The 26,417-nt window shown below is 42.0% G+C and overlaps 1 protein-coding gene across 4 annotated transcripts in view; it reads left to right on the forward strand.

Annotated features, from left to right (window-relative positions):
- Positions 1-25,383, forward strand: part of LOC139567023 (spastin-like) — a 44,389-nt gene extending 19,006 nt beyond the window's left edge. For 2 of the 4 annotated variants that reach the window (XM_071388447.1, XM_071388461.1), the window contains 10 exons: positions 3,848-3,922; positions 6,118-6,189; positions 6,418-6,493; positions 6,724-6,815; positions 8,615-8,694; positions 12,075-12,117; positions 12,226-12,305; positions 14,764-14,834; positions 14,923-14,963; positions 24,977-25,383. In XM_071388447.1, the coding sequence (XP_071244548.1) occupies positions 3,848-3,922; positions 6,118-6,189; positions 6,418-6,493; positions 6,724-6,815; positions 8,615-8,694; positions 12,075-12,117; positions 12,226-12,305; positions 14,764-14,834; positions 14,923-14,963; positions 24,977-25,102 (756 nt within the window). In that variant the 3' untranslated portion in view covers positions 25,103-25,383. The remainder of the gene's footprint in view (positions 1-3,847; positions 3,923-6,117; positions 6,190-6,417; positions 6,494-6,723; positions 6,816-8,614; positions 8,695-12,074; positions 12,118-12,225; positions 12,306-14,763; positions 14,835-14,922; positions 14,964-24,976) is intronic. The other 2 variants (XR_011673212.1, XM_071388452.1) reach the window with 2 other exon arrangements.
- The last annotated feature ends 1,034 nt before the right edge of the window (positions 25,384-26,417 follow it).

Genomic DNA, 26,417 nt, shown 5'->3' on the forward strand with positions numbered 1-26,417 from the left:
ATGTTTTTCCTGGAGAGAAGTGGCTTCTATGCTGCCCTTCTTGACACCAGGCCATCCTCCAAGTCTTCGCCTCACTGTGCGTGCAGATGCACTCATACCTGCCTGCTGCCATTCCTGAGCAAGCTCTGTACTAGTGGTGCCCCGATCCTGCAGCTGAATCAACTTTATGAGACGGTCCTGGCCCTTGCTGGACTTTCTTGGGCGCCCTGAAGCCTTCTTCACAACCATTGAACCGCTCTCCTTGAAGTTCTTGATGATCCGATAAATGGTTGATTTAAGTGCAATCTTACTGGCAGCAATATCCTTGCCTATGAAGCCCTTTTTGTGTAAAGCAATGATGACGGCACGTGTTTCCTTGCAGGTAACCATGGTTGACAGAGGAAGAACAATGATTCCAAGCACCACCCTCCTTTTGAAGCTTCCAGTCTGTTATTCGAACTCAATCAGCATGATCGAGTGATCTCCAGCCTTGTCCTCGTCAACACTCACACCTGTGTTAACAAGAGAATCACTGACATGATGTCAGCTGGTCCTTTTGTGGCAGGGCTGAAATGCAGTGGAAATGTTTTGGGGGATTCAGTTTATTTGCATGGCAAAGAGGGACTTTGCAATTAATTGCAATTCATCTGATCACTCTTCATAACATTCTGGAGTGTATACAAATTGCCATCATACAACCTGAGGCAGCAGACTTTGTGAAAATGTATATTTGTGTCATTCTCAAAACTTTTGGCCACGACTGTATATGGTAGTCTTTTCAAAGGCTGTTATGGGCAGCCTCTTACAAAGTATCACCTGTCAGAAGAAAAAAAAAAAGAGCCGCAACTGTTAATGTGGGCAGTCCTAACATAACGGTCTGTATTTTTTGTTTGTTTGTTGATTTAACCATTATTTAACTAGTGTTAGTGGAATTAAATAATTCCTCTAATATACTCATTAATTAAATTCAATCTGTCTATTTATAAGAATTTGTAAGATACTTATTAACATAAAATAGACAGGATACGGTCTTATTAAAATTAGATAATAGTGTTTATTCTCGGAGCACGCTGCCATTTGATCATAAACAACAGTTTACATACAAGATATGACGTCATAGGTTACAGAATAAGTCTCATTGTCCTGACAAATAGAAAACAGGTTCAAAAGTTCATTCCAACTTCACAGCGCACACACATGACACACAATATAATCAATTATCCTGAAGGCTCACTATAATTTATTACCACTTTAGCAGACAACTCAAGATAATGGAAGACCTAAAAAGTTACCCACAGGCTTATCTAAACATCTCAGGGCTAAGTTGGGTCAGTTCAACCATAGTTTAATGACCCTTTCTGCTTACTTTATAACCCACAACACAAATCTCTTTTCACCAGGCGTGCAGAGTTCAATTAGTTATAGTTTTATCTAAAGCTAGAATTTGTTTTAACTATTTATTAACAAAATTCCTAACAACTAGGCAAGTCAGTTAAGAACAAATTCTTATTTACAATAACGGCCTACAAAAGTGTCTCAGAGTATGAGTGCTGATCTAGGATCGGTTTTGCCTTTTTCAATCATAATGAATAAGGGGGGAACCGTGGATACGAGTACATGTGTTCAAGCTTCATAGGAGAGCCTATTTTGCTGTTCAACTGGGAATTATTTTTTATTTTGGCGCACTGGTGCACCTACAAAAAGAATCAGCCAGATAATAATTGTTGTAATGGTTAGGCTTGGCTGTACCACTGTTTCCATGTGCCGTAGAGAAAAAAAGCTTTCGGTTGCACCATTATTACAAACGTTGATCATATTACTGGTGCTACGTTTTTTTTCGTCTATTGCGCATTGGCACTGCAGCTGGATGCATCTCCTTTGGCGAGGCCGGATTTTACATTCATAGACCGTGTCGCGAGCCATTCTTAAACGATTTGCGGGCGATTAACACCATGTTCAGTCATGTTACAACAAGAGTGGTAGGCCTGATTTACCAACAACGATGAGGTGAGAGCCCTGGCAGAGTGGTGCCAGGAAATATCGATGGGGTCGCAGTGGAGAGGGTCAGCATGCAGCATCACTGACAACCTGAAATGGTCTCCCACGGCGTGGTGAAGAATGCGCAACAGTGCCTCTTCAACCTCAGGAGGCTGAAGAAATTCGCCTTGGCACCTAGGATCCTCACAAACTTCTACAGATGGACCATTGAGAGCATCTTGTCGGGCTGTATCACCGCCTGGTACGGCAATTGCACCATCCACTGGGCTCTCCAGAGGGTGGTGCGATGAGTCCAACGCATCACCGGGGCCACTGCCTGGCCTCCAGGACATCTACAGCATCTGGTGTCACAGAAAGGCCATGAAGATCAAGGACCTCAGCCACCCGAGCCACGGCCTGTTCACCCCGCTACCATCTAGAAAGCCGGAGACCATACAGGTGGATCAAAGCCGGGGCAGAGAGACTGAAAAACAGCTTCTATCTCCAGGCCATCAAACAGTCACCACTAGTCGGCCTCTGCCCAGTACCCTGCCCTGAACCTTACCCACTGTTCTAGCGGGCTACCACCTGGTACTCTACTCTGCACCTTAGTGACTGCTGTCCAACTGTATGTACATAGTCATTGAACACTGGTCACTTTAGTAATGTTTACGTACTGTTTTACCCACTTTATAATGTATGTATTTCTCTGTAAATAAATTAACAACAGACTTTCAGCATGCTTATAGAGAAGGGCACTCAACATGTACTGCACTGACACAAATGACGATTGGTTGAAAGAAATTGAGAATAAGAGGATTGTGGGAGCTGTACTGTTAAAAAAAAAACGTATGTGTTATGGCTTTTCAACCTCTGCCATATCGTGGATTTAAGAGCTTTCTACAGCTTTGGAAAAAATTAAGAGACCCAAGTTTTACTATTTATAGGTATGTGTTTGGGTAAAATGAACATTTTAGTTTTATTCTATAAACTACTGACAACATTTCTCCCAAATTCCAAATAAAAATATTGTCATTTAGAGCATTTATTTGTAGAAAATGACAACTGGTCAAAAGAACAAAAATATATGCAGTGTTGTCAGACCTTGAATAATGCAAAGAAAATAAGTTCATATTAATTTTTAAACAACATAATACTAATGTTTTAACTTAGGAAGTTCAGAAATCAATATTTGGTGGAATAACCCTGATTTTCAATCGCAGCTTTCATGTGTCTTGGCATGCTCTCACCAATCTTTTACATTGATGTTGGGTGACTTTATGCCAATGGCAATTAAACACAGCATGTGTGTCCATGTTCTGCTCTTCATTGTAATCAGAGGGCTGATATAAATACTATGCATGCCAGTCTCTCTGGGCTAAGAGTTGAGGAGAGACTGACTGCATCACTTCTTCTTTTTATAAGAAACATTTAATGTGTTGAAAATCCCAAATTGTTTGCCTAGTCAACTTACACACAGCTCTGACACACACACTTATCCCACCAGACATGCCACCAGGGGTCTTTTTACAGTCCCCAAATCCAGAACAAATTCAAGAAAGCGTACAGTATTAAATAGAGCCCTTTATTGCATGGAACTTCCTTCCATCATATATTGCTCAAATAAACAGCAAATCTGGTTTCAAAATGTATGTAGTTCAGTCCTTGAGCTGTTCTTGTCTATTGATGTTCTGTATTATGTCATTCTGTATTATGTTTCATGTTTTGTGTGGACCCCAGGAAGAGTAGCTGCTGCTTTTGCAACAGCTAATGGGGATCCTAAAAAAATACCAAATACAGTAAATGTTAAATCAGTCACTTATTGATTCCGATAGGCTCTGTAATTTTGAACTTCATGAATCCAGTGCTGAGTAGATGTTGCTTTTTCAAGTTGTTTACAGGCTTGAGGGCTCCAGCACGAGGCCTTCTGCTCTTCGGTCCTCCTGGCAACGGAAAGACGATGCTGGTGAGTATGGTGCAGTACCATTTGGTATTGGCAAGAGACCCAATGAGAAATGATTAGTACAGTCGTGGCCAAAAGTTTTGAGAATTACACAAATATTAATTTTCACAGTCTGCCGCCTCAGGTTGTATGATGGCAATTTACATACACTCCAGAATGTTATGAAGAGTGATCAGATGAATTGCAATTAATTGCAAAGTCCCTCTTTGCCATACAAATAAACTGAATCCCCAAAAAAACATTTCCACTGCATTTCAGCCCTGCCACAAAAGGACCAGCTGACATCATGTCAGTGATTCTCTCGTTAACACAGGTGTGAGTGTTGACGAGGACAAGGCTGGAGATCACTCTGTCATGCTGATTGAGTTCGAATAACAGACTGGAAGCTTCAAAAGGAGGGTGGTGCTTGGAATCATTAATCTTCCTCTGTCAACCATGGTTACCTGCAAGGAAACACGTGCCGTCATCATTGCTTTGCACAAAAATGGCTTCACAGGCAAGGATATTGCTGCCAGTAAGATTGCACCTAAATCAACCATTTATCGGATCATCAAGAACTTCAAGGAGAGCGGTTCAATTGTTGTGAAGAAGGCTTCAGGGCGCCCAAGAAAGTCCAGCAACCGCCAGGACCGTCTCCTAAAGTTGATTCAGCTGTGGGATCGGGGCACCACCAGTACAGAGCTTGCTCAGGAATGGCAGCAGGCAGGTGTGAGTGCATCTGCACGCAAACTGAGGCGAAGACTTTTGGAGGATGGCCTGGTGTCAGGAAGGGCAGCAAAGAAGCCACTTCTCTCCAGGAAAAACATCAGGGACAGACTGATATTCTGCAAAAGGTACGGGGATTGGACTGCTGAGGACTGGGGTAAAGTCATTTTCTCTGAATCCCCTTTCCGATTGTTTGGGGCATCCGGAAAAAAGCTTGTCCGGAGAAGACAAGGTGAGCGCTACCATCAGTCCTGTGTCATGCCAACAGTAAAGCATCCTGAGATCATTCATGTGTGGGGTTGCTTCTCAGCCAAGGGAGTGGGCTCACTCACAATTTTGCCTAAGAGCACAGCCATGAATAAAGAATGGTACCAAAACATCCTCTGAGAGCAACTTCTTCCAACCATCCAGGAACAGTTTGGTGACGAACAATGCCTTTTCCAGCATGATGGAGCACCTTGCCATAAGGCAAAAATGATAACTAATTGGCTCGGGGAACAAAACATTGATATTTAGGGACCATGGCCAGGAAACTCCCCAGACCTTAATCCCATTGAGAACGTGTGGTCAATCCTCAAGAGACGGGTGGACAAACAAAAACCCACAGATTATGACAAACTCCAAGCATTGATTATGCAAGAATGGGCTGCCATCAGTCAGGATGTGGCCCAGAAGTTAATTGACAGCATGCCAGGGCGGATTGCAGAGGTCTTGAAAAAGAAGGGTCAACACTGCAAATATTGACTCTTTGCATCAATTTCATGTAATTGTCAATAAAAGCCTTTGACACTTATGAAATGCTTGTAATTATACTTCAGTATTCCATAGTAACATCTGACAAAATTATCTAAAGACACGGAAGCAGCAAACTTTGTGGAAATTAATATTTGTGTCATTCTCAAAACTTTTGGCCACGACTGTAGAGGGGGTCTTGGTTGGGCTCACAAAGACCACAAGTGATCATGAAATAGCTTAACCATTATCATAGAAAACACACAAAACGATACATTTGTAAAATCTTTATAATACAAGACTAATATAATACTTATAATATAGACAGTGGATAGAGTCCTTTCACTGGATTAGCTGGTTTTGAAATCCTCCAACTGCAAGGTGCTTTGCCGAAGAGTAGAATTGGTTTAGGCCTAAATGTGTAAGTACATTTATTTTGTATTTTTTTTTACATGGTGTGTACTTTGACAGTGGAGTACTATGACCGATAGGCAAAATTGCAGGGACTTGATTTTTTGTGTTTTTCTTTCATACAAAATTGCTTTTTCCATCATGAATGTAGTTTAGCATCTCCCAAAATGTGTCATACCTGCATTAAAACAAATGGTGTTTCTATAGCGCAGGAATATGGATATGCTGTTAATATTTTTTTTTAAAGTGAAGAGTAGGGGAAAAAATGAGAGCATTTATTTGATAATTAAAAAAAAAAAGTATAATGTTCTGCATTTTACATTTGAGCTCTTTTTTTATTTTACTGATAGGCTAAAGCAGTGGCCATGGAGTCCAACGCCACATTCTTCAACATAAGTGCAGCCAGCTTGACCTCGAAATATGTGAGTACATTATCAGCGTAAAGATCTCTTTACACTTTAATTTGTTACATTTCTTTGCATGTTAGTTATTGAGCAGATGCTCTTATCCAATGCAACTTAGTCAGTGCATTCAACCGAGTTATTAGTAGAAAAAAAAAACATATCAGTTATTTCAAGTAGCCCCTTGTAGAAAAAGAGTAAACTCACTATTCAGAGTTCACTCGCTATTCTTTTGGTCTTTCCCTGTAGGTGGGGGAGGGAGAGAAGCTGGTGCGAGCTCTGTTTGCCGTCGCCAGAGAACTGCAACCCTCGATCATCTTCATAGGTATCTTTTGACTTTGTTAGATAGAAGAATACATAGCTGCAATGAACTGGTCAAGAAAGCACGTCATGATAATGATGTTTCATTACCTGCAATCTAATAATAAGCACAGATATTGGCAAGACTTTGCTATTTAATAACTGGTGGAAACGGAGAGTGCGACTATGCATAGAATACTAGGATAATGGGACCATTCCATTCAGATTGTGACAACTGTTACTTACCCCACACAGATGAGATCGACAGTCTACTCTGTGAAAGGAGAGAGGGAGAGCATGATGCCAGTAGACGACTGAAGACCGAGTTCTTGATTGAATTTGATGGGGTAAGGAGGTCTCCCCTGTGTGTGTTTCTGCGCATGCACGCGTCCGTGTTCCAGTGTTAATTTTGTCACCTGTTTTTAATTTTGTTCATGAGCGTGTGTGCAATGTTTGTCCTTGGAGGATTTCTGTCTGTTATGGCCACATCCTGCATCCGGCCATGTCTGTTTAGGAGCTAGTAACAAGCATTTCGCTGCACTCGCTATAACATCTGCTAAACTGTGTACGCGCCCAATGAACATTGATTTTTTGTCTCGTCCATATCCTGCATAAAGATTTGGCCTCTTCCACATTAAATCTGTCCAAGAGATGCAGTGCCTTCGGAAAGTATTCAGACCCCTTGACTTTTTCCACATTTTGTTAAGTTTCAGCCTTAATCCATTTTAGAATAAATAAAACAAATTCCTCAGCAATCTACACACAATACCTTATTTACAGAGGTATTCGAACACTTTGCTATGAGACTCGAAATTGAGCTTAGGTGCATCCTGTTTTCATTGATCATCCTTGAGATGTTTCTATAACTTGATAAAGGGAAAGGGGGAAACCTAGTCAGATAGTCCACCTGTGGTAAATTCAATTGATTGGACATGATTTGGAAAGGCACACAACTGTCTATATAAGGTCCCACAGTTGTTAGTGCATGTCAGAGAAAAAATCAGGTCCAAGGAATTGTCCGTAAATGCTCCGAGACAGGATTGTGTTGAGGCACAGATCTGGGGAAGGGAACCAAAACATTTCTGCAGTATTGAAGGTCCCCACGAACACAATGGCCTCCATCATTCTTGAATGGAAGAAGTTTGGAACCACCAAGACTCTTCCTAGTGCTGGCCGCCCGGGCAAACTGAGAAATTGGGGGAGAAGGGCCTTGGTCAGAGAGGTCACTCTGACAGAGGTCTAGAGTTCCTCTGTGGAGATGGGAGAAACTTTCAGAAGGACAGCCATCTCTGCAGCACTCCACCAATCAGGCCTTTATGGTAGTGTGGCCAGACGGAAGCCACTCCTCCATAAGAGACACATGACAGCCCTCTAGGAGTTTGCCAAAAGGCACCTAAAGACTCTGAGACCATGAGAAACAAGATGCTTTGGTATGATGAAACCAATATTGAACTCTTTGGCCTGAATGTCTGGAGGAAACATGGCACCATCCCTACGGTGAAGCATGGGGGTGGCAGCATCAGGCTGTGGGGATGTTTTTCAGGGGCAGGGACCGGGAGACTAGTCAGGATCGAGGCACAGATGAACGGAGCAAAGTACAGAGAGATCCTTGATGAAAACCTGCTCCAGAGCACTCAGGACCTGGGGCGAAGGTTCACCTTCTAACAGGACAATGACCCTAGGCACACAGCCAAGACAATGCAGGAGTGGCTTTAGGACAAGTCTCTGAATGTCCTTGAGTGGCCCAGCCAGAGCCATGAACCTAATCGAACATCTCTGGAGAGACCTGAAAATGGCTGTGCAGAGATGCTTCCCATCCATCCTGACAGCGCTTGAGAGGATCTGCAGAGAAGAATGGAAGAAACTCCCCAAATACAGGTTTGCCAAGCTTATAGCGTCATACCCACGAAGACTTGATGCTGTAATCGCTGCCAAAGGTGCTTCAACAAAGTACTGAGTAAATGGTCTGAATACTTGATAGTGATATTTCATTTAAATAATTTTTTTGTCATTATGGGTTATTGGGGACAACTATTTCATCCATTTTAGAATAAGGCTGTAACATAACAAAATGTGGATAAAGGGTCTGAATACTTTCCGTAGGCAACTGTTGCTGCCAATAATATTTATTTGGGTGTGTGTTTAGGTGCAATCTGGTGGGGATGAACGGGTGTTGGTGATGGGAGCCACCAACAGGCCTCAGGAGCTGGACGAGGCTGTTCTTAGGTACTGTAGGCCAGTGTGGCTGGGGATGTCCAGTTTGTTTTAGTAAGCCAGGGTTGTATTCAGTAGGACACAGGCTATTGCAATGGAAAACATGCAAATTGTTTAGGTAGTACCTCCCTACCTGTTTCATAAGTTTTTGTATGCCTAATGAACACAACCCAGGTTTACTTTTGAGTGAGGTCTCTCTGCCACAAGGTAGCACTGTTAAAGGGCAACTTCGCCACATTTAACATTTGGTTTGTTATTATAAAGTATTTAGTGATGTCATACACATAGTTTTAGTGTACTTTTATGATTTCATGGCTATTGACTGTTTAGTGATGAGCGAAACTGGAAATTGCTTCTGTGTGATGTTTTCTAGCAGGGTCCCTCAGATGACTAATAAAATAAATGATGAACAGTTATTTTCAGCTATCTATATAACATGTCTGTAGTTTCCTGATCTTATTGGAACTCCCTGCTATATGTTGCTCTGGTTGTCTTCGTCTAATACAGAAATGGGCAACTGGCGGCCCGTGGGCCGCCTACCCTTTTGTAGGCCATCGGACCAATAAATGTTTTGTATTTTTATATACACTGCTCAAAAAAATAAAGGGAACACTTAAACAACACAATGTAACTCCAAGTCAATCACACTTCTGTGAAATCAAACTGTCCACTTAGGAAGCAACACTGATTGACAATAAATTTCACATGCTGTTGTGCAAATGGAATAGACAAAAGGTGGAAATTATAGGCAATTAGCAAGACACCCCCAAAAAAGGAGTGATTCTGCAGGTGGTGACCACAGACAACTTCTCAGTTCCTATGCTTCCTGGCTGATGTTTTGGTCACTTTTGAATGCTGGCGGTGCTCTCACTCTAGTGGTAGCATGAGACGGAGTCTACAACCCACACAAGTGGCTCAGGTAGTGCAGTTCATCCAGGATGGCGCATCAATGCGAGCTGTGGCAAAAAGGTTTGCTGTGTCTGTCAGCGTAGTGTCCAGAGCATGGAGGCGCTACCAGGAGACAGGCCAGTACATCAGGAGACGTGGAGGAGGCCGTAGGAGGGCAACAACCCAGCAGCAGGACCGCTACCTCCGCCTTTGTGCAAGGAGGTGCACTGCCAGAGCCCTGCAAAATGACCTCCAGCAGGCCACAAATGTGCATGTGTCTGCTCAAACGGTCAGAAACAGACTCCATGAGGGTGGTATGAGGGCCCGACGTCCACAGGTGGGGGTTGTGCTTACAGCCCAGCACCGTGCAGGACGTTTGGTATTTGCCAGAGAACACCAAGATTGGCAAATTCGCCACTGGTGCCCTGTGCTCTTCACAGATGAAAGCAGGTTCACACTGAGCACATGAGCACATGTGACAGACGTGACAGAGTCTGGAGACGCCGTGGAGAATGTTCTGCTGCCTGCAACATCCTCCAGCATGACCGGTTTTGCGGTGGGTCAGTCATGGTGTGGGGTGGCATTACTTTGTTGGGCCGCACAGCCCTCCATGTGCTCGCCAGAGGTAGCCTGACTGCCATTAGGTACCGAGATGAGATCCTCAGACCCCTTGTGAGACCATATGCTGACACATGCACATTTGTGGCCTGCTGGAGGTCATTTTGCAGGGCTCTGGCAGTGCACCTCCTTGCACAAAGGCGGAGGTAGCGGTCCTGCTGCTGGGTTGTTGCCCTCCTACGGCCTCCTCCACGTCTCCTGATGTACTGGCCTGTCTCCTGGTAGCGCCTCCATGCTCTGGACACTACGCTGACAGACACAGCAAACCTTTTTGCCACAGCTCGCATTGATGTGCCATCCTGGATGAACTGCACTACCTGAGCCACTTGTGTGGGTTATAGACTCCGTCTCATGCTACCACTAGACTGAGAGCACCGCCAGCATTCAAAAGTAACCAAAACATCAGCCAGGAAGCATAGGAACTGAGAAGTTGTCTGTGGTCACCACCTGCAGAATCACTCCTTTTTTGGGGGTGTCTTGCTAATTGCCTATAATTTCCACCTTTTGTCTATTCCATTTGCACAACAGCATGTGAAATTTATTGTCAATCAGTGTTGCTTCCTAAGTGGACAGTTTGATTTCACAGAAGTGTGATTGACTTGGAGTTACATTGTGTTGTTTAAGTGTTCCCTTTATTTTTTTGAGCAGTGTAGTATATATTTTTGGGAACTCAGTCGGGATCTCAACTTACTGTCATAATAAATGTTGTTCTAACAGGCCTACATGTTGTTTGGACATTTGTTTAAGACGGTTGCTAAGATTAAACTTGACTGTTATTGTTGGAATCACTATTTCGGATGTAGAAGTTGTGCTAGCTAGCATGCTAGCTAACCATCAGATACAGTAACTTATGGTTAGCATCTTTTCATCATTTTTGAGTGTAATGCAGTTGATTGGTGACAGTGACATTAACCTATATTCAGAATGATATTCATGCAAGCCAAAAGGAATGTGAAATGCACTTAACTTATAACATAAGCTTCGTCTGGGATTGCTAGCCAGCTAAGCTAACAGCAGACTGGGAAGAGCATTGCATCATGGGAGGTGAAATGCACCTTGGGAATTGTTAATAATAAGCATTTCACGGTTAGGTCTACACCTGTTGATTTCGGTACATTTGACAAATAAAATGTGATTTGAGTATACTGTAGACGAGAGCAATGCAGGGGCTTAAAAAATGACAAACTAGGAATCGTGCAGTATGACTAACAAAAGCTATAAAACATCATTGTGTATCAAATTGTACAGTAGTTCATATACACTGAGTGTACAAAACATCCTTTGGTCTAAGTTACACACCCTTTTGCCCTAAAAACAGCCTGAATTCATCGGGGCATGGACTCTACAAGGTGTCGAAAGCGTTCCACAGGGATGCTGGCCCATGTTGACTCCAAGCTTCCCACGGTTGTGTCAAGTTGACTTAATGTCCTTTGGATGGTGGACCATTCTTAATACACACAGGAAACTGTTGAGCGTGAAAAACTCATCAGCGTTGCAGTTCTTGACACAGTCAAACCGGTGCGCCTGGCACTTACTACCATACTCCATTCAAAGGCACTTACATATTTTGTCTTCCCCATTCACCCTCTGAATGGCACACATACACAATCCATGTCTCAATTGTCTCAAGGCTTAAAAATCCTTCTTTAATCTGTCTCCACCCCTTCATCTACACTGATTTAAGTGGATTTAACAAGTGACATCAATAAGGGATCAAAGCTTTCACCTGGGCAGTCTATGTCATGGAAAGAGCAGATGTTCCTAATGTTTTGTACACTCAGTGTATCCTAGCAGCATAATAACTGGTTATAAAGTGGTGGAATTGTCCTTCAAGTCTTCGAGGCTTACCCAATGGTAACACATTCTCAAACTGTTTCTATTCACAGGCGATTTGCAAAACGGGTGTACGTGGCTTTACCAACAGAAGAGGTATGCTAAGAAACCTATTATCTCCATTTACAATTGTAGCCATACAGTAAACAAATCACATTCCCCATGCAATTTCCCTGCAAAAATGTATACAATTGTGTGTTGTAGACACGGCTAAAACTGGTCAAGAACCTTTTAGGGAAGCACGGGAATCCTCTCACACAGAAAGAACTGTCCCAGCTTGCCAGGTAAACTGAATTTGAAACCTACCTAGTATGTTATGTACTTTTAGATATCCTTTACCATGGTTTGAATGAACTTTGTTCAAAAGGTAGTTGATAGAGCTATAGATATAGCAATAGATCATGATATCCATCTATCTTTATAATATAGAATGTTTTGTTCTCTGTAATATTTTCAAAATGATGGATAAATAAAGAGATACCAATAGATATATTGATATATAAAGAAGAATAGAGACATAATGGTATATTTTAAATGTTTGCTATCTCTTTATGCTTTCAGAATCACATACCGATTAAGAGATTGAGATAGATATACAGTCACGTCTAAAATTATTGGCAACCTTGATAAAGACGAGCAAAACTATATTATTGTATATAATTGCTCAGAGAAAGAGATTTTGTTTAACAAGTCATCTAAAAAAGATAGGCGTCAATTATTGGCACCCCTGTTTTCAGTACTCTGGCACCCTCCCCCTGCAAGGATAATGGTACTGAGCCTTTTTCTCAAATGTTTTATGAGATTGGAGAACACATGCAGAATCTCTCCAGATCCTTGATATCATTTGGTCTGCGCTTATGGACCGCCCCCTTCAATTCAAACTACAGGTTTTTCAATGGGGTTCTCAGTTCGGAGACTGAGATGGCCATTGCGAAATAGATTTTTCTGGTCAATTAACCATTTCATTGTGGATTCTGATGTGTGCTTGAGGTTATTGCTTGGGGTTATTGTCTTGGTGGAATATCCACTTACGGCGAAGTTTCAGCCTCCTGGCATAGGCAACCAGATTTTTGCCTAAAATGTCCTGGTAGTTGCTACAGGTTCATGATGCCGTTGACCTTAACAAGGAACCCAGGACCAGTGGAAGTAAAACAGGCCCATAACATCCAAGATCCACCACCATATTTTACAGTAGATATTATTGATTGGGGGGCGAGGGGGTTGATAGTTACTTATCGGGATATTCTTTTTGACAATATCGCAACATGTTTGTGCTAGTTGGCTGTAACTGCACCAAAAGTCCAGTATTTTTCCTTCATAGCTTGTCCTCCATCTTCTTTTTAAACAGGGAGCCAATTTGTTTTCATCACTTTTATTTCCATGACTGATCAAAACTTGTTTTCTCATGGCTCTCTCATGTCACTGCAGCAGACATGCTGTGAGCAATATGTTTGGACCATGGAATCGCAATAAAGTCACAGTATTGAATCGCAATACATATTGTCGACACCTAATTATCATGATAATATCGTATCGTTAGGTCACTGACAATTCCCAGCTCTAGTAGGTATGAGGTTATTTTCTTCATATGCATCCTTCTTTCAACGCCAAGCTGTATTTTCATGTCATTTGACCATAGCAACTGTTCCAATCCCAGTGCTAATGCCCTTTAGCAAACTCCAGGAGTTTACATTAGTTGGTTGCTCTCAATAAAGGCTATTCTTTCTGGCAATCCTTCCAAAGAGCCTATTGGCATGGCGGTGGCGTCTAATTGTAGATTTGGAGACTTGGTGACCCCAAGATGTGACTAAGTTCTGTAATTTTCCAACTTTGGCCTTTGAATATTCTTTGCCTCCCGAACTATCTTCCTTACTGTGTGTGGGGACAAGATACACTTTTGTCCAATACCAGGCAAGTTTACTGCTGTTCCAGTGGTTTGAAACTTCTTAATTGTTACCCTAATAGTTATTATTTTTTTTTCTATTTTTTTGTACTCATTGCCTGATTTTATGATGTTCAACAACCATTTGTTGCTTTTTTGTTTGCGAATTTTCCCATGGTGATGGATGACAAAGGGATTTTACATGCGTGTTGCCTCATTGTTATATCCCAGTGAAACAGGAAGCCAGAATATAGTTCCTTAAAATTAGATTAGCTTAAAAAAGTAGAATGTAAATGCAGATTAGATTATCACTCCAGTGTTAATCTGCTAAATTGTAATTATTCGATTTATTGCCTACCTCATGCCTTTTGCACACATTGTATATAGATTCTCTTTTTTTTTTTTCTACCATGTTATTGACTTGTTTATTGTTTACTCCATGTGTAACTCTGTGTTGTCTGTTCACACTGCTATGCTTTATCTTGGCCAGGTCGCAGTTGCAAATGAGAACTTGTTCTCAACTAGCCTACCTGGTTAAATAAAGGTGAAATAAAAAAAAATAAAAATTAGAATTAATAGTTAGGGTTGCCAATCATTTAGATACCTGTCTTAAATAAAATGTGTATATATTATTTGTTAAACAAAATCTATTTATCTAACCAATTGTATTAGTATAAAATAATATAAATAAATAACAACTGGAGCCTATCTCAGTATTTGTATTATTTATTTTTGTTGTTTTTGCTCATCTTTATCAATGGTGACAATCATTTTGGAACTGTCTGTATAGAGATCTAAGAGATCTAGATTAAGATATTGTGGTATAATGGAAATACTTGGTGTATGTGTAATCCTTGCAGAATGACAGAAGGATACTCTGGCAGTGACCTGACCTCGCTGGCCAAAGATGCTTCCCTCGGTCCCATCAGAGGTAAGCAGCACAATTCATTCAAACCTTTGAATCGATACAGCAAAAATGTGTCTAATTGTTTCCTAATGCAATCTCTTTCAATTCTCAGAGTTGCGTCCAGAACAAGTCAGGAACATGGCCGCAAACGAGGTACGTTTACACTATTCACTGTATACATCACACTAAGGCTGAATACATTTTTTTTTTAAACACTTCGACCAATCAACCACTTGTATCCAAACTGCCACTTGTCAATATTCCAAAATTCAAAACCCATTTGCGAGCATTGTCTCCTTCTGCGACCTGTTTTGTAGCATAATACGCTATGAAACACGGGCAGACAGACGCACACTTGGAAAAACAAAACGGCATCTCTACTCCAGCACAAAAAAGCACCAAAGCAACTTGCCAGCCTGCCTGCTCATAGTGCCTGCTAGCTAGTTCTAACAGCTAGCTTCACTGACAAACACAGGGATGGATCCTAACAAGCTTCCTGATAAAGTTACCGAGGTGTGGTCAAAAATCAGTCTGTAGAACTTCATATTTCTCTAAAGTGTCGGGTCAGCTGACCGCAGCAGACTATACTGCACTGACTAGTTTTCATGCTCTTTTTAAAACTTCAAAAATACTACTCCTTCAAGCACAAAATTAAAAATAAATGATCATCTTAGATTCATTCGGACTATTTTGAGGGCAAAGTAGTAGTGGCCATGTTGTTGCTAGGTAACGGGTTAAGATTCATGGATAGAAGTTGCTGCCAAGGGCGCCGAGTCGGCACAGTATGCCCAGTCGATAAAGAAGCTGCCAACGGGTTCAGTGGAGCCCTCGTAGACTCGACAACTAGCAATTGAGATTGGCACGTGAACACGCATGTTGAGTGATAGTGTTCAGTTTGAGATTCAGTGGCTAGTTGTTGACTGTACCCTTCGGCAGCCTGTCTACAGAGTGGTCATCCTGTGCCAACTTGGTGCCCTAGGCAGCAAGTTCTACCTATGAATCTTGGTGTGTTATTTATTAGATCATATTTGGGATTGGGTGATATTTGGGAAAACCTATTCCACGATATGCTACTCCAAATATCTGATATTATCTCACCTGTAATTCCATACTGTGCTATTTTTGTGCTTATTTACTATAGTCACATTCTCATAAAAAAAATGCCATACAAGTTTTATGAACTTTTATTGAGAAGTGACATAAAAACACTAAACAATCTTAATACAGCATCTAGAGACATCACCTTAACCTTTTGATACTGTAATGAAACAGCAGGGAGCAGGTCTCGGACCTTGTAGCCCGAAGTCCAGCGCGCTATCGACTGTGCCACAAAAGCATGCTTGAGCGGCAGAGTCGATATCCGCGCTTATAAACCCAGGGTCGTTACACTACTCCCTCCTTTCAAAGAGCGCGTCCTCGCGCTAGCTTGCGACTCAACATGTTATAGGAACGCGCTCACTGGCCAAGCACATGCACTGTCGTGGATGCAAGGTCCGATCCCACTTCTGACATGGGGCTATGACAGTCATTTGCAAATTAGTCTGACATAAGATACATTATCTCACCACCCCTAATGAGATTGGTGTCCTTGATGCATGTTGCATCGGAGCTTCTCAAAGTCAGAGAGCATGGTCGACAGTGCGCACCTCATCTCTGCTGTCACATCCAACCTGGATCGATATTTGGTTTTAATGCAGACGAGAGCACTGAATCCAGCCACAGATATGAGCTGGCGAAGGGTACCACGAGTTTTATGGTGCTTTCAAGACAACTGGGAACTCAGGGAAAATACGAGGTCAAATCATGATGTCAGAAAGTCGGCGCTCTAGAAAGAGGCCCGAGTTCCCGAGTTGGATGACCGTTCGAATCGATTTTCCCAGTTGGAGCTCGTTTTTTTCCGAGTTCCCAGTTGTCTTGAACGCACAGAAGTCGGAGATTTACAAGTTGTTTTGAATGCTGCATTAATGCTCAGAGGGAGACCAAAACTCCTCCATAGTGGCCTGTGAATGCGTTCGGTCACATGACAGCTCAATCAGCTGTTCGATTTCACTTACCGGCATGTCAGGATCACAGTCAAATGGATTGGGAAGTAGGTCCCAAAATGCTCTTCCAAGTGTTGGTGAGCAGTCATCACTTGTGTGGGACAGTTACTGATGCTGTTTTCTGTTAGAAACATGCACAGCCAAAGGAAGGGGGTGTGGTTCGCTTTTGAAAGACTCTCTCCAATGAGAATTCTATCCTCTGAATCTACTAATTTGGTCACTCATCTGTATACTGTTTTTGTATTTCCCCTGCCAGCTTGCATTCAGTTATCCAAATATGTCTGTTACATAGGAGACACATTTTATTTTCATTACACAGAAAGTCAACCAAGTCGGTTTTCTTTTACATACATTGTGAATGACGACAGTTCCTCTCTCAATGCAGAATATCTTTCCAACTCTCCCCCCTCAATATCCACCAAGCCTCAATGTGAAATAGAACATTGTCATGCTCTGATCCCATATCTCCACATAGTTTTGCCAACAGGCGTGCGTGCAGTGGATGTGGTTTGATGTCGTTTACAATCAATGTCACCTGCTGCAATATCTCAGCTCTTGTGCCGCCAGTTGCTCTCGGTGTATAATACAATGCGTCAATACGGTAGAGGGAGACACATTCATAACTTGAGTGCAGAGGCCTGCCTGCCGTCCCAGCATGTATTAAGCCCCACCTGTGCAAAAGCCCACCATTTCATCTCATGGAATCAGTTTGTGTTGTCAATATAGCCACGCAGCACACTGAACACCCCCTGTGTCGTTTCATGCTCGGGAATCATGAGACCGAACAATATGTCCTCGTGAAGAGCATTCCCCAACATGTATAGCAAACAAAAGTCAATGCATGGGCATCTCAGGCCTCACAGCTAATGTCCATTTGGAGAGCATAAGCTTGATTCGTTCCGTTTCCTCTTGATTGCTAGCAATATCATTATTTATTTTAACAGTGCTATCTGACAAAGGTATTGATGTGAGTTTCTGTGCCTCTGCCTCCCCACACATTGTTTTCACCATAGCAATTGCGGCGGATAATATTCATGTTTCTGCAATAGTGTGTCACGATCGTGTGGAGAGACGGACCAAGGCGCAGCGTGATTGGAGTTCCGCATCTTTATTTTAGTGAAACTTAAAACAAACCAAGAAACAAACAACGACCGTGCAGTACTGAGGTGCAACATGCACTCTCTCAAAAACAATATCCCACAAAGCAGGTGAGAACAGGGAACCCTTAACTTCTCTTGGGTAGGGGGCTATATTTTCAGGTCCGGATGAAAAGCGTGCCCAAAGTAAACTGCCTGCTACTCAGGCCCAGATGCTAGGATATGCATATTATTAGTAGATTTGGATGTAAAACACTCTGAAGTTTCTAAAACTGTTTGAATGATGTCTGTGAGTATAACAGAACTCATATGGCAGGAAAATACCTTTGAAAAAACCCAACCAGGAAGTGAGAAATCTGAGGTTTGTAGTTTGTAGTCAGAGGTCTGCCAGAGAGCCACGAGCTGACCAGGCGTGTTCACGTGAGAGAGTTAGCTTGCGTTCCATTGCATTTCTGAAAACAAAGGAATTCTCCACTTGGAACATTATTGAAGATTTATGTTAAAAACATCCTAAAGATTGATTCCATACATCGTTTGACATGTTTCTACGGACTGTAACGGAACTTTTTGACTTTTCGTCTGCACCTAGTGATCGCGCGTCATGAATTTTGATTACTGGGTTAAACGCGCTAACAAAAATTAGGTATTTGAACATAAATGATGGACTTCATCGAACAAAACAAACATTTATTGTGGAACGGGGATTCCTGGGAGTGCATTCTGATGATCATCAAAGGTAAGTGAATATTTATAATGCTATTTCTGGCTTCTGTTGACTACACAACATGGCGGATATCTGTTCGGGTTGTGTTGGTCTCTGAGCGCTGTACTCAGATTATTGCATGGTGTGCTTTTTCCGTAAAGTAAAAAAAAAAAAATCTGACACAGCGGTTGCATTAAGGAGAAGTGGATCTAAAATTCCATGCTTAACAGTTGTATCTTTTAGCAATGTTTATTATGAGTATTTCTGTAAATTGATTGGCTCTCTGCAAAATCACCGGATGTTTTGGAACTACTGTGTTTTTCTGTGACTTGGCTCTGACCTAACATAATCGTTTGGTGTGCTTTCGTCGTAAAGCCTTTTTGAAATCGGACATTGTGGCTGGATTTACAACAAGTGTATCTTTATAATGGTGTAAAATACTTGTATGTTTGAGGAATTTTAATTATGAGATTTCTGTTGTTTTGAATTTGGCGCCCTGCAGTTTCACTGGCTGTTGACGAGGTGAGACGCTACCGTCCCACATACCCTAGAGAGGTTAAGTATGATGCCCAATTAGAGACAACGATAATCAGCTGCCTCTAATTGGGAACCATACTCAATCCCGAAACATAGAAACAAAATGACTAGAACACCCCCCTAGTCACGTTCTGACCTAAACATCATGAAGAACCAAAGGCTCTCCATGGTCAGGGCGTGACATAGTGTGTGATTTCATAACGTCGGGGGCCTAGCCATTCACCGTGGAAATGGTTGCGACCCCTAGTTTGGGAACTGCTGTATTAGAGTGAGCTATGTCAAGAATCCAGTATGTAAATAAATATGCAGTGTGTATAAACAGTATAACTAAAATCCAATGTACAGTAGTAGAAATATTAGAATGAGCTATGTCGAGAATACACTATATAAATACACAGTACAAAACCCCATGGCAAAATGGATAGTATTTTAGGAAATTAGCTTCAGCACCTTCAGAGTCCGGAATATAATCAATATATATGTATGTGAATGGTGTGTATGGACAGTATGTGAATAGAAAATGTGTGTGTATAGCAGTAGTTACACTATATAGGATAAACCATGACTAGAATACAGTATATACAAATAAAGTGGGTAAAACACTATCAAATCAAATCAAGCTTTATTTATACAGCACATTTCAGACATGGAATGCAACGCAATGTGCTTCACAGGAAAAACAAATAAAGAAACAATAAAAAGGCACATTTCTTCAGCCTCCTGAGGTTGAAGAGGCACTGTTGTGCCTTCTTCACCACATTGTCTGTGTGAACGGACCATTTCAGATCGTCAGTGATGTGCACGCTGATGAACTTGAAGCTTTTGACCCTCTCCACTGCGGCACCGTCGATGTGGATGGGGGCGTGTTCTCTCAGCTGTCTCCTGTAGTCCACGATCAGCTCCTTCGTTTTGCTGAGGGAGAGGTTATTTTCCTGTCACCACTCCGCCAAGGCACTCACCTCCTCCCTGTAGGCTGTCTCGTCGTTGTTGGTAATCAGACCTGCCACTGTTATGTCATCAGCAAACTTGATGATTGAGTTGGAGACGTGCGTGGCCACGCAGTCATAGTTGAACAGGGAATATAGGAGGGGGCTGAGCATGCACCCCTGTGGGGCCACGTATTGAGGGTCAGCGTGGTGGGGGTGTTGTAGCCTACCTTCACCACTTGGGGTCGGCCCGTGAGGAAGTCCAGGAGTTGTACATGGGAGGGGTTCAGACCCAGGGCCCTGAGCTTAAGCTGCACTGCTGCTTGGATTCCACCTGGCGATCTGTTCACCGTCTGCCTTGGCTTGTCTCCCCCTGTCTGGTACAGGTACCTCCACCACACTCACCCCTCTCCCGAGCTTTCGCTCAACTCCAGAAAACAACGCACTTTTGGGGCGAGTGACTCTGAACTTACAATGGCTAGCCCCAAGTTGTTATATATTTTATATTTTTTTTGTATTTTGCTATTTACCTTATGACTCCTGCATACTTTGTTGACTACAAACTTTCTTTACCCAACCGTGGGACAGAATGTTTGTTCCCACACACGGGATTCTGACTCTCTATTGGTTACACAGACTTTTGGCCTCCCATCCAATTCTAACCACCTCTCACAGGCTTTGTATTCATGTTACTTGGTAAAACTGCTGTACTATATGATCTGATGCACATTCAGATGTCATAAATCAGACATGCAGAGCACTCCCTGTACTAAGCCGTGCCTTGATTGTATTAATTTTGATGATTACTGGAAATGTGCATGTACACCTTGGCCCATCTACAGTTGCTAGCCCCAATTCTGACTTGTGCTCTGATATCTGCTTCACTGATTTCTGCTCTCGTAAAAGCCTGGGTTTTCTGCACGTTAACACTAGAAGCTTATTACCTAAAATGGATCAATTGAAAGTGTGGGTTCACAGCTCCAATCCAGATGTGTTGGTCATTACTGAGACGTGGTTAAGAAAGAGTGTTTTGAATACTGATGTTATCCTTTCTGGTTATAACCTTTTTCGGCAAGACAGATCTTCAGAAGGTGGGGGAGTGGCAATCTTTACCAAGGATCACCTTCAGTGCTCGGTTGTCTCCTCCAAGTCTGTCCCCAAACAATTTGATTTGCTGGTTTTAGGCATTAAACTTTCAAATAGCTCTTTGTTAACTGTTGCTGGGTGCTATCGTCCTCCATCAGCACCGGCCTGTGCCCTACCTGCCCTCAGCTCTCTCCTGGCCCCTTACACTAAGTCTGAATTTGTCCTGCTAGGTGGCCTAAACTGGGACATGCTTAAACCACCTAACCAAGTCCTAAAGCAGTGGGACTCCCTAAATCTTTCTCAGATTATCACCAATCCCACAAGGTATGACTCCAAACACCCAGAAAAGACTACACCTTGATGTTATCCTTACAAATAATCCTGATGGGTATTAGCCTGGTGTTTTCTGTAATGACCTTAGTGATCACTATTGTACAGCCTGTGTGCGTAATGGCTGCTCAGTGAAATGACCTGTGCTGGTTTGTCATAGACGCTTGCTAAAAAAACTTCAATGAGCAAGCCTTCCTTCATGATCTGGCCTCTGTAAAATCGTATAGAATCAGCTTGATCCCCTCTGTCGAAGACGCTTGGACCTTCTTTTTTGATATTTTCAGTGATATTGTTAACAAACACGCCCCCATAAAGAAAATGAGAATTAAAAACAGGTTCAGCCACTGGTTCGATCGTGATCTTGCAGAGTTACTCGACCTCAAGAATTGCATTTGGCGAAAGGCTCGGCACACTCAAGCTGACTGGCTATCGTTCAGGCAAATGAGAAATAAGTGCACTCAGGCTATCCGGAAGGTCTTGTGGAAATATTGAGTCAAATATTTGCACAGATATTGGAACTTGTAGATTCAGTTAGACTTTATTACAAAGTAACAGAGCCGAGCAATTCCATGGAACAGCTGAATTCTCTTATCACAGAGCCCTGCCTTTTATAGTAGTCTGTCTTTGCATAATATATAGAGTCCCCTCCCTCTATATGAAAATAACTCCCCTTGACCTTTCGCCACCATTGTCTTTCAGTCTCAGTTCTTGCTTGTTAACGGCCACATCTGACAGCTGTATAGGTTATAATGGTGGCGGGGCCCTGGTCCTTTATGTTCCATTCCTTATATAGCCATTCTGTCTCAGCACTTCAAAGTGGACAGTCCAGATACTGCAAATAATGGAAACGGCATCATAGTCATGAGTTTTGCTCCCACACAACCCCCCCTTTGGGACTAACCAAGTCCCACACCAAAAATCACACAAATAAATCAAAGAAAGGGAGCATCAATCATCAAGCACTGGGGGCAAACTTCCCCCTATCCGTTCTAATGATTTGGACTTGCACAAACTCAAAGAAGAGACCGGACCAAACATCTCCATATATATACAATGGAAAGGAGTAAAAGATTCAATATATTCAAATACAAAGTAAAAGCAAACTTAAAACACAATGTAAAAGCATGAGAATGTAGTACATAGCCTTGCCTGAGGGTATCTCAGTTATGTAGAATATGGAAAATAATAAAACAACAAAAATAATAATAAAACTAAGCAAAACAGTGTGAACAATAAAGTAAATAATAAAAACCCTTATAATGTCATTTGAAATAAGACACTGAAAACAATATCCTCCCTCTCAGACACCTCTCTAGCAAACAGTGATATCACAAATGAAACACCTGTTAACTTCTTATGTAAAAAATAAAGCTTAACTTGTTGTTAATCCAGCCAAGGTGTCAGATTTCAAAAAGGCTTTACAGTGAAATCAAACCCTGCGATTATCTGAGGACAGCATCCAGCACACAAATGCATAACAAATCATTTTCAACCAGGCAGTTGGGACACGAAAGTCAGAAATAGCGATATAATAAATGCCTTACCTTTTGAAGATCTTCTTCTGTTGGCACTCCAAAATGTCCCAGTTACATTACAAATGGTCCTTTTGTTCGATAAATTCCTTCTTTGTATCCATAAAACCTCAGTTTAGCTGGCATGCTTCAGTCAATAATCCACTTGGTTTCCCTTCTTCAAAATGCATACAAAATGAATCCCAAACGTTACCAATAAACTTATCCAAACAAGTCAATCATCGTTTATAATCAAACCTTAGGTACCCTAATACGCAAATAAACGATAAAATTTAAGACGGAGAATCGTTATTGTCTTTACCGGAGATAAACAAAAAGAACGCTCTCTCTCGGCCATGTGCTTGGAAACACTACAGCAAAAATGGGAGCCACTTAGAAAAACTACAACTTCTCCCTCATTTTTCCAAACACCAGCCTGAAACTCTTTCTAAAGACTGTTGACATCTAGTGGAAGCCCTAGGAACTCCAATCGGGGACTATTTCGCCCTATTATAAAAGTGCCAGGCATTGAAATCAGTGATATGCTGAATTTTAAAATATTTTTTATGGTTTGTCCTCGGGGTTGTCCTCGGGGTTTCGCCTGCCATTTCAGTTCTGTTATACTCACAGACATTATTTTAACAGTTTTAGAAACTTTAGAGTGTTTTCTATCCAAATCTGAATGACTCACTCCCCCCTATCTGAGATATCTACTGCAGCCCTCATCCTCCACATACAACACCCGTTCTGCCAGTCACTTTCTGTTAAAGGTCCCCAAAGCACACACATCCCTGGTTCACTCGTCTTTTCAGTTCGCTGCAGCTGGCGACTGGAACGACCTGTAACAAACACTCAAACTGGACAGTTTTATCTCAATCTCTTCATTCGAAGACTCAATCATGGACACTCTTACTGACAGTTGTGGCTGCTTTGTGTGATGTATTGTTGTCTCTACCTTCTTGACCTTTGTGCTGTTGACTGTGCCAAATAATGTTTGTACCATGTTTTGTGCTGCTACCATGTTGTGTTTCTACCATGTTGTTATATTGTGTTGCTACCATGCCGTGTTGTCATGTGTTGCTGCCTTGCTACGTTGTTGTCTTAGGTCTCTCTTTATGTAGTGTTGTGTTGTCTCGTTGTGATGTGTGTTTTGTCCTATATTTATATTGTATTTATTTATTTTAATCCCAGGCCCCCGTCCCCACAGGAGGCCTTTTGTCTTTTGGGAGGTCGTCATTGTAAATAAGAATTTGTTCTTAACTGACTTGCCTAGTTAAATAAAATTGAAACACTTGTAGGGCACTATGGTGTTGAAGGCTGAGCTGTAGTCGATGAACTGCATTCTTATATACAGTGCATTCACATTTTGTTATGTTACAGCCTTATTCTAAAATGGATTATATTGTTTTTCCCCCCTCATCAATCTACACACAATGCCCCATAATGACAAAGCAAAAAAACGTTTTTTAGAAATTTGTAGCAAATGCAGGACCACTATTGGTTCCATTTGCAACAGGCAAGCTCAAGTATGTTTAGCATTCACAACGTGCAGCATTCACAAAGTTAAATATATACATTTAATAAACCCTGACAGTTTGTATATATCGTCCCAACCTAGTATCTTCCGTTTGTGTTGTCCATCTGACTTTTTTTTTTATCCCCGCACCCTCCCCCACAGGAGGCCTTTTGCCTCATGCCAGGCCATCATTGTAAATAAGAGTTTGTTCTTAATTGACGGCCTGGTAAAATAAAGGTGACTTTTTTTTTTTTTACTCTTAATGTTTGCAAAACTTTTTTCTACAGAAAACGAATGCTTCTCATTGGACAGGTGTTCCCTCACAGTTTGTCTGTTTTCTTCCGTTTGCTGTGAATGAATGAACCACCCTGCTGTTGTTGCACTCTTCATCACTGTATTGTTCTGTGCCTTTGTGCAGGTGAGGAATATCAGGTTCTCTGATTTCGTGGAGTCACTGAAGAAGATCAAGAAGAGTGTCGGACCACAGACGCTGGACCTGTATGTGCGCTGGAACAAGGACTATGGGGACACAACGGGTGCATGAAACGAGAGGGGACACACATACAGCCTCTGTCCTAACCCTGAACCTCCATTGAGGCAGTGGATTGAAAAGTGTTTTAAACAGAGATTTCTTTTCATTCAAGTTTTACTTTAACTCTAAGGTCATAGGACTGTTCGAATAAACTATTTATTGTGTGTTATGATACGGCTGTTGTCTTCCAACCTATTATAGTCACAGTGATTTTATGAAAATACATATAAATGTCCTTCAATTTAAAATTATTAATAAAACGGTACCTTGAGACAAGGCACATATACAATGCATTCGGAAAGTATTCAGACCCCTTGGCTTTTTCCACATTTTGTTACGTTACAGCTTTTTTTTTTATTCCCTCGTCAATCTAAACACAATACCCCATGATGACAAAGTAAAAACAGGTTTTTAGAAATGTTTGCTAATTTATAAAAATAAATAAGTATTCAGACCCTTTGTTGAAGCACCTTTTGGCATTGATTACAGCCTCGGGTCTTCTTTGGTATGACACTAGAAGCTTGGCACACCTGTATTTGGGTTAGTTTCTCCAATTCTTCTCTGCAGATCCTCTCAAGCTCTGTCAGGTGCAGCGTCACTGCACAGCTATTTTCAGGTCTCCAGAGATGTTCGATCGGGTTTAAGTCCAGGCTCTGACTGGGCCACTCAAGGACATTCAGAGACTTGTCCCAAAGCCAGTCCTGTGTTGTCTTGGCTTTGTGCTTAGGGTCATTGTCCTGTTGGAAGGTGAACCTTCACTCCAGTCTGGTGCCAGGTTTCCTCCAGACCTGACGCTTGGCATTCAGGCCAAACAGTTCAATCTAGGTTTCATCAGACCAGAAAATATTTTGGCAAACTCCAAGCGGGCAGTCATGTGCCTTTTACTGAGGAGTGGCTTCAGTGCTGCAGAGATGGTTTTCCTTCTGGAAGGTTCTCCCATCTCCACAGAGGAACTCTGGAGCTCTGTCAGAGTGAACATCGGTTTCTTGGTCACCTCCCTGACCAAGGCCCTTCTCCTCCGATTGCTCAGTTTGGCCAGGCAGCCAGCTCTATGAAGAGTCTTGGTGGTTCCAAACTTCTTCCATTAAAGAATGATGGAGGCCACTGTGTTCTTGCTTCAATGCTGCAGACTTTTTTTTGGTAACCTTACCCAGATCTGTGTCTCGACACAATCCTGTCTCGGAGCTCTACGAACAATTCCTTTGACCTCATGGCTTGGTTTTTGCTCTGACATGCAATGTCAACTGTGGGACGTTATATACAGTAGACAGGTAGGTGTGTGCCTTGACAAATCATCATTTCCAATCAATTGAATTTACTACAGGTG

The sequence above is a fragment of the Salvelinus alpinus genome, chromosome 2, assembly GCF_045679555.1.
Source record: "Salvelinus alpinus chromosome 2, SLU_Salpinus.1, whole genome shotgun sequence".
In the NCBI taxonomy this organism is placed as follows: domain Eukaryota; kingdom Metazoa; phylum Chordata; class Actinopteri; order Salmoniformes; family Salmonidae; genus Salvelinus; species Salvelinus alpinus.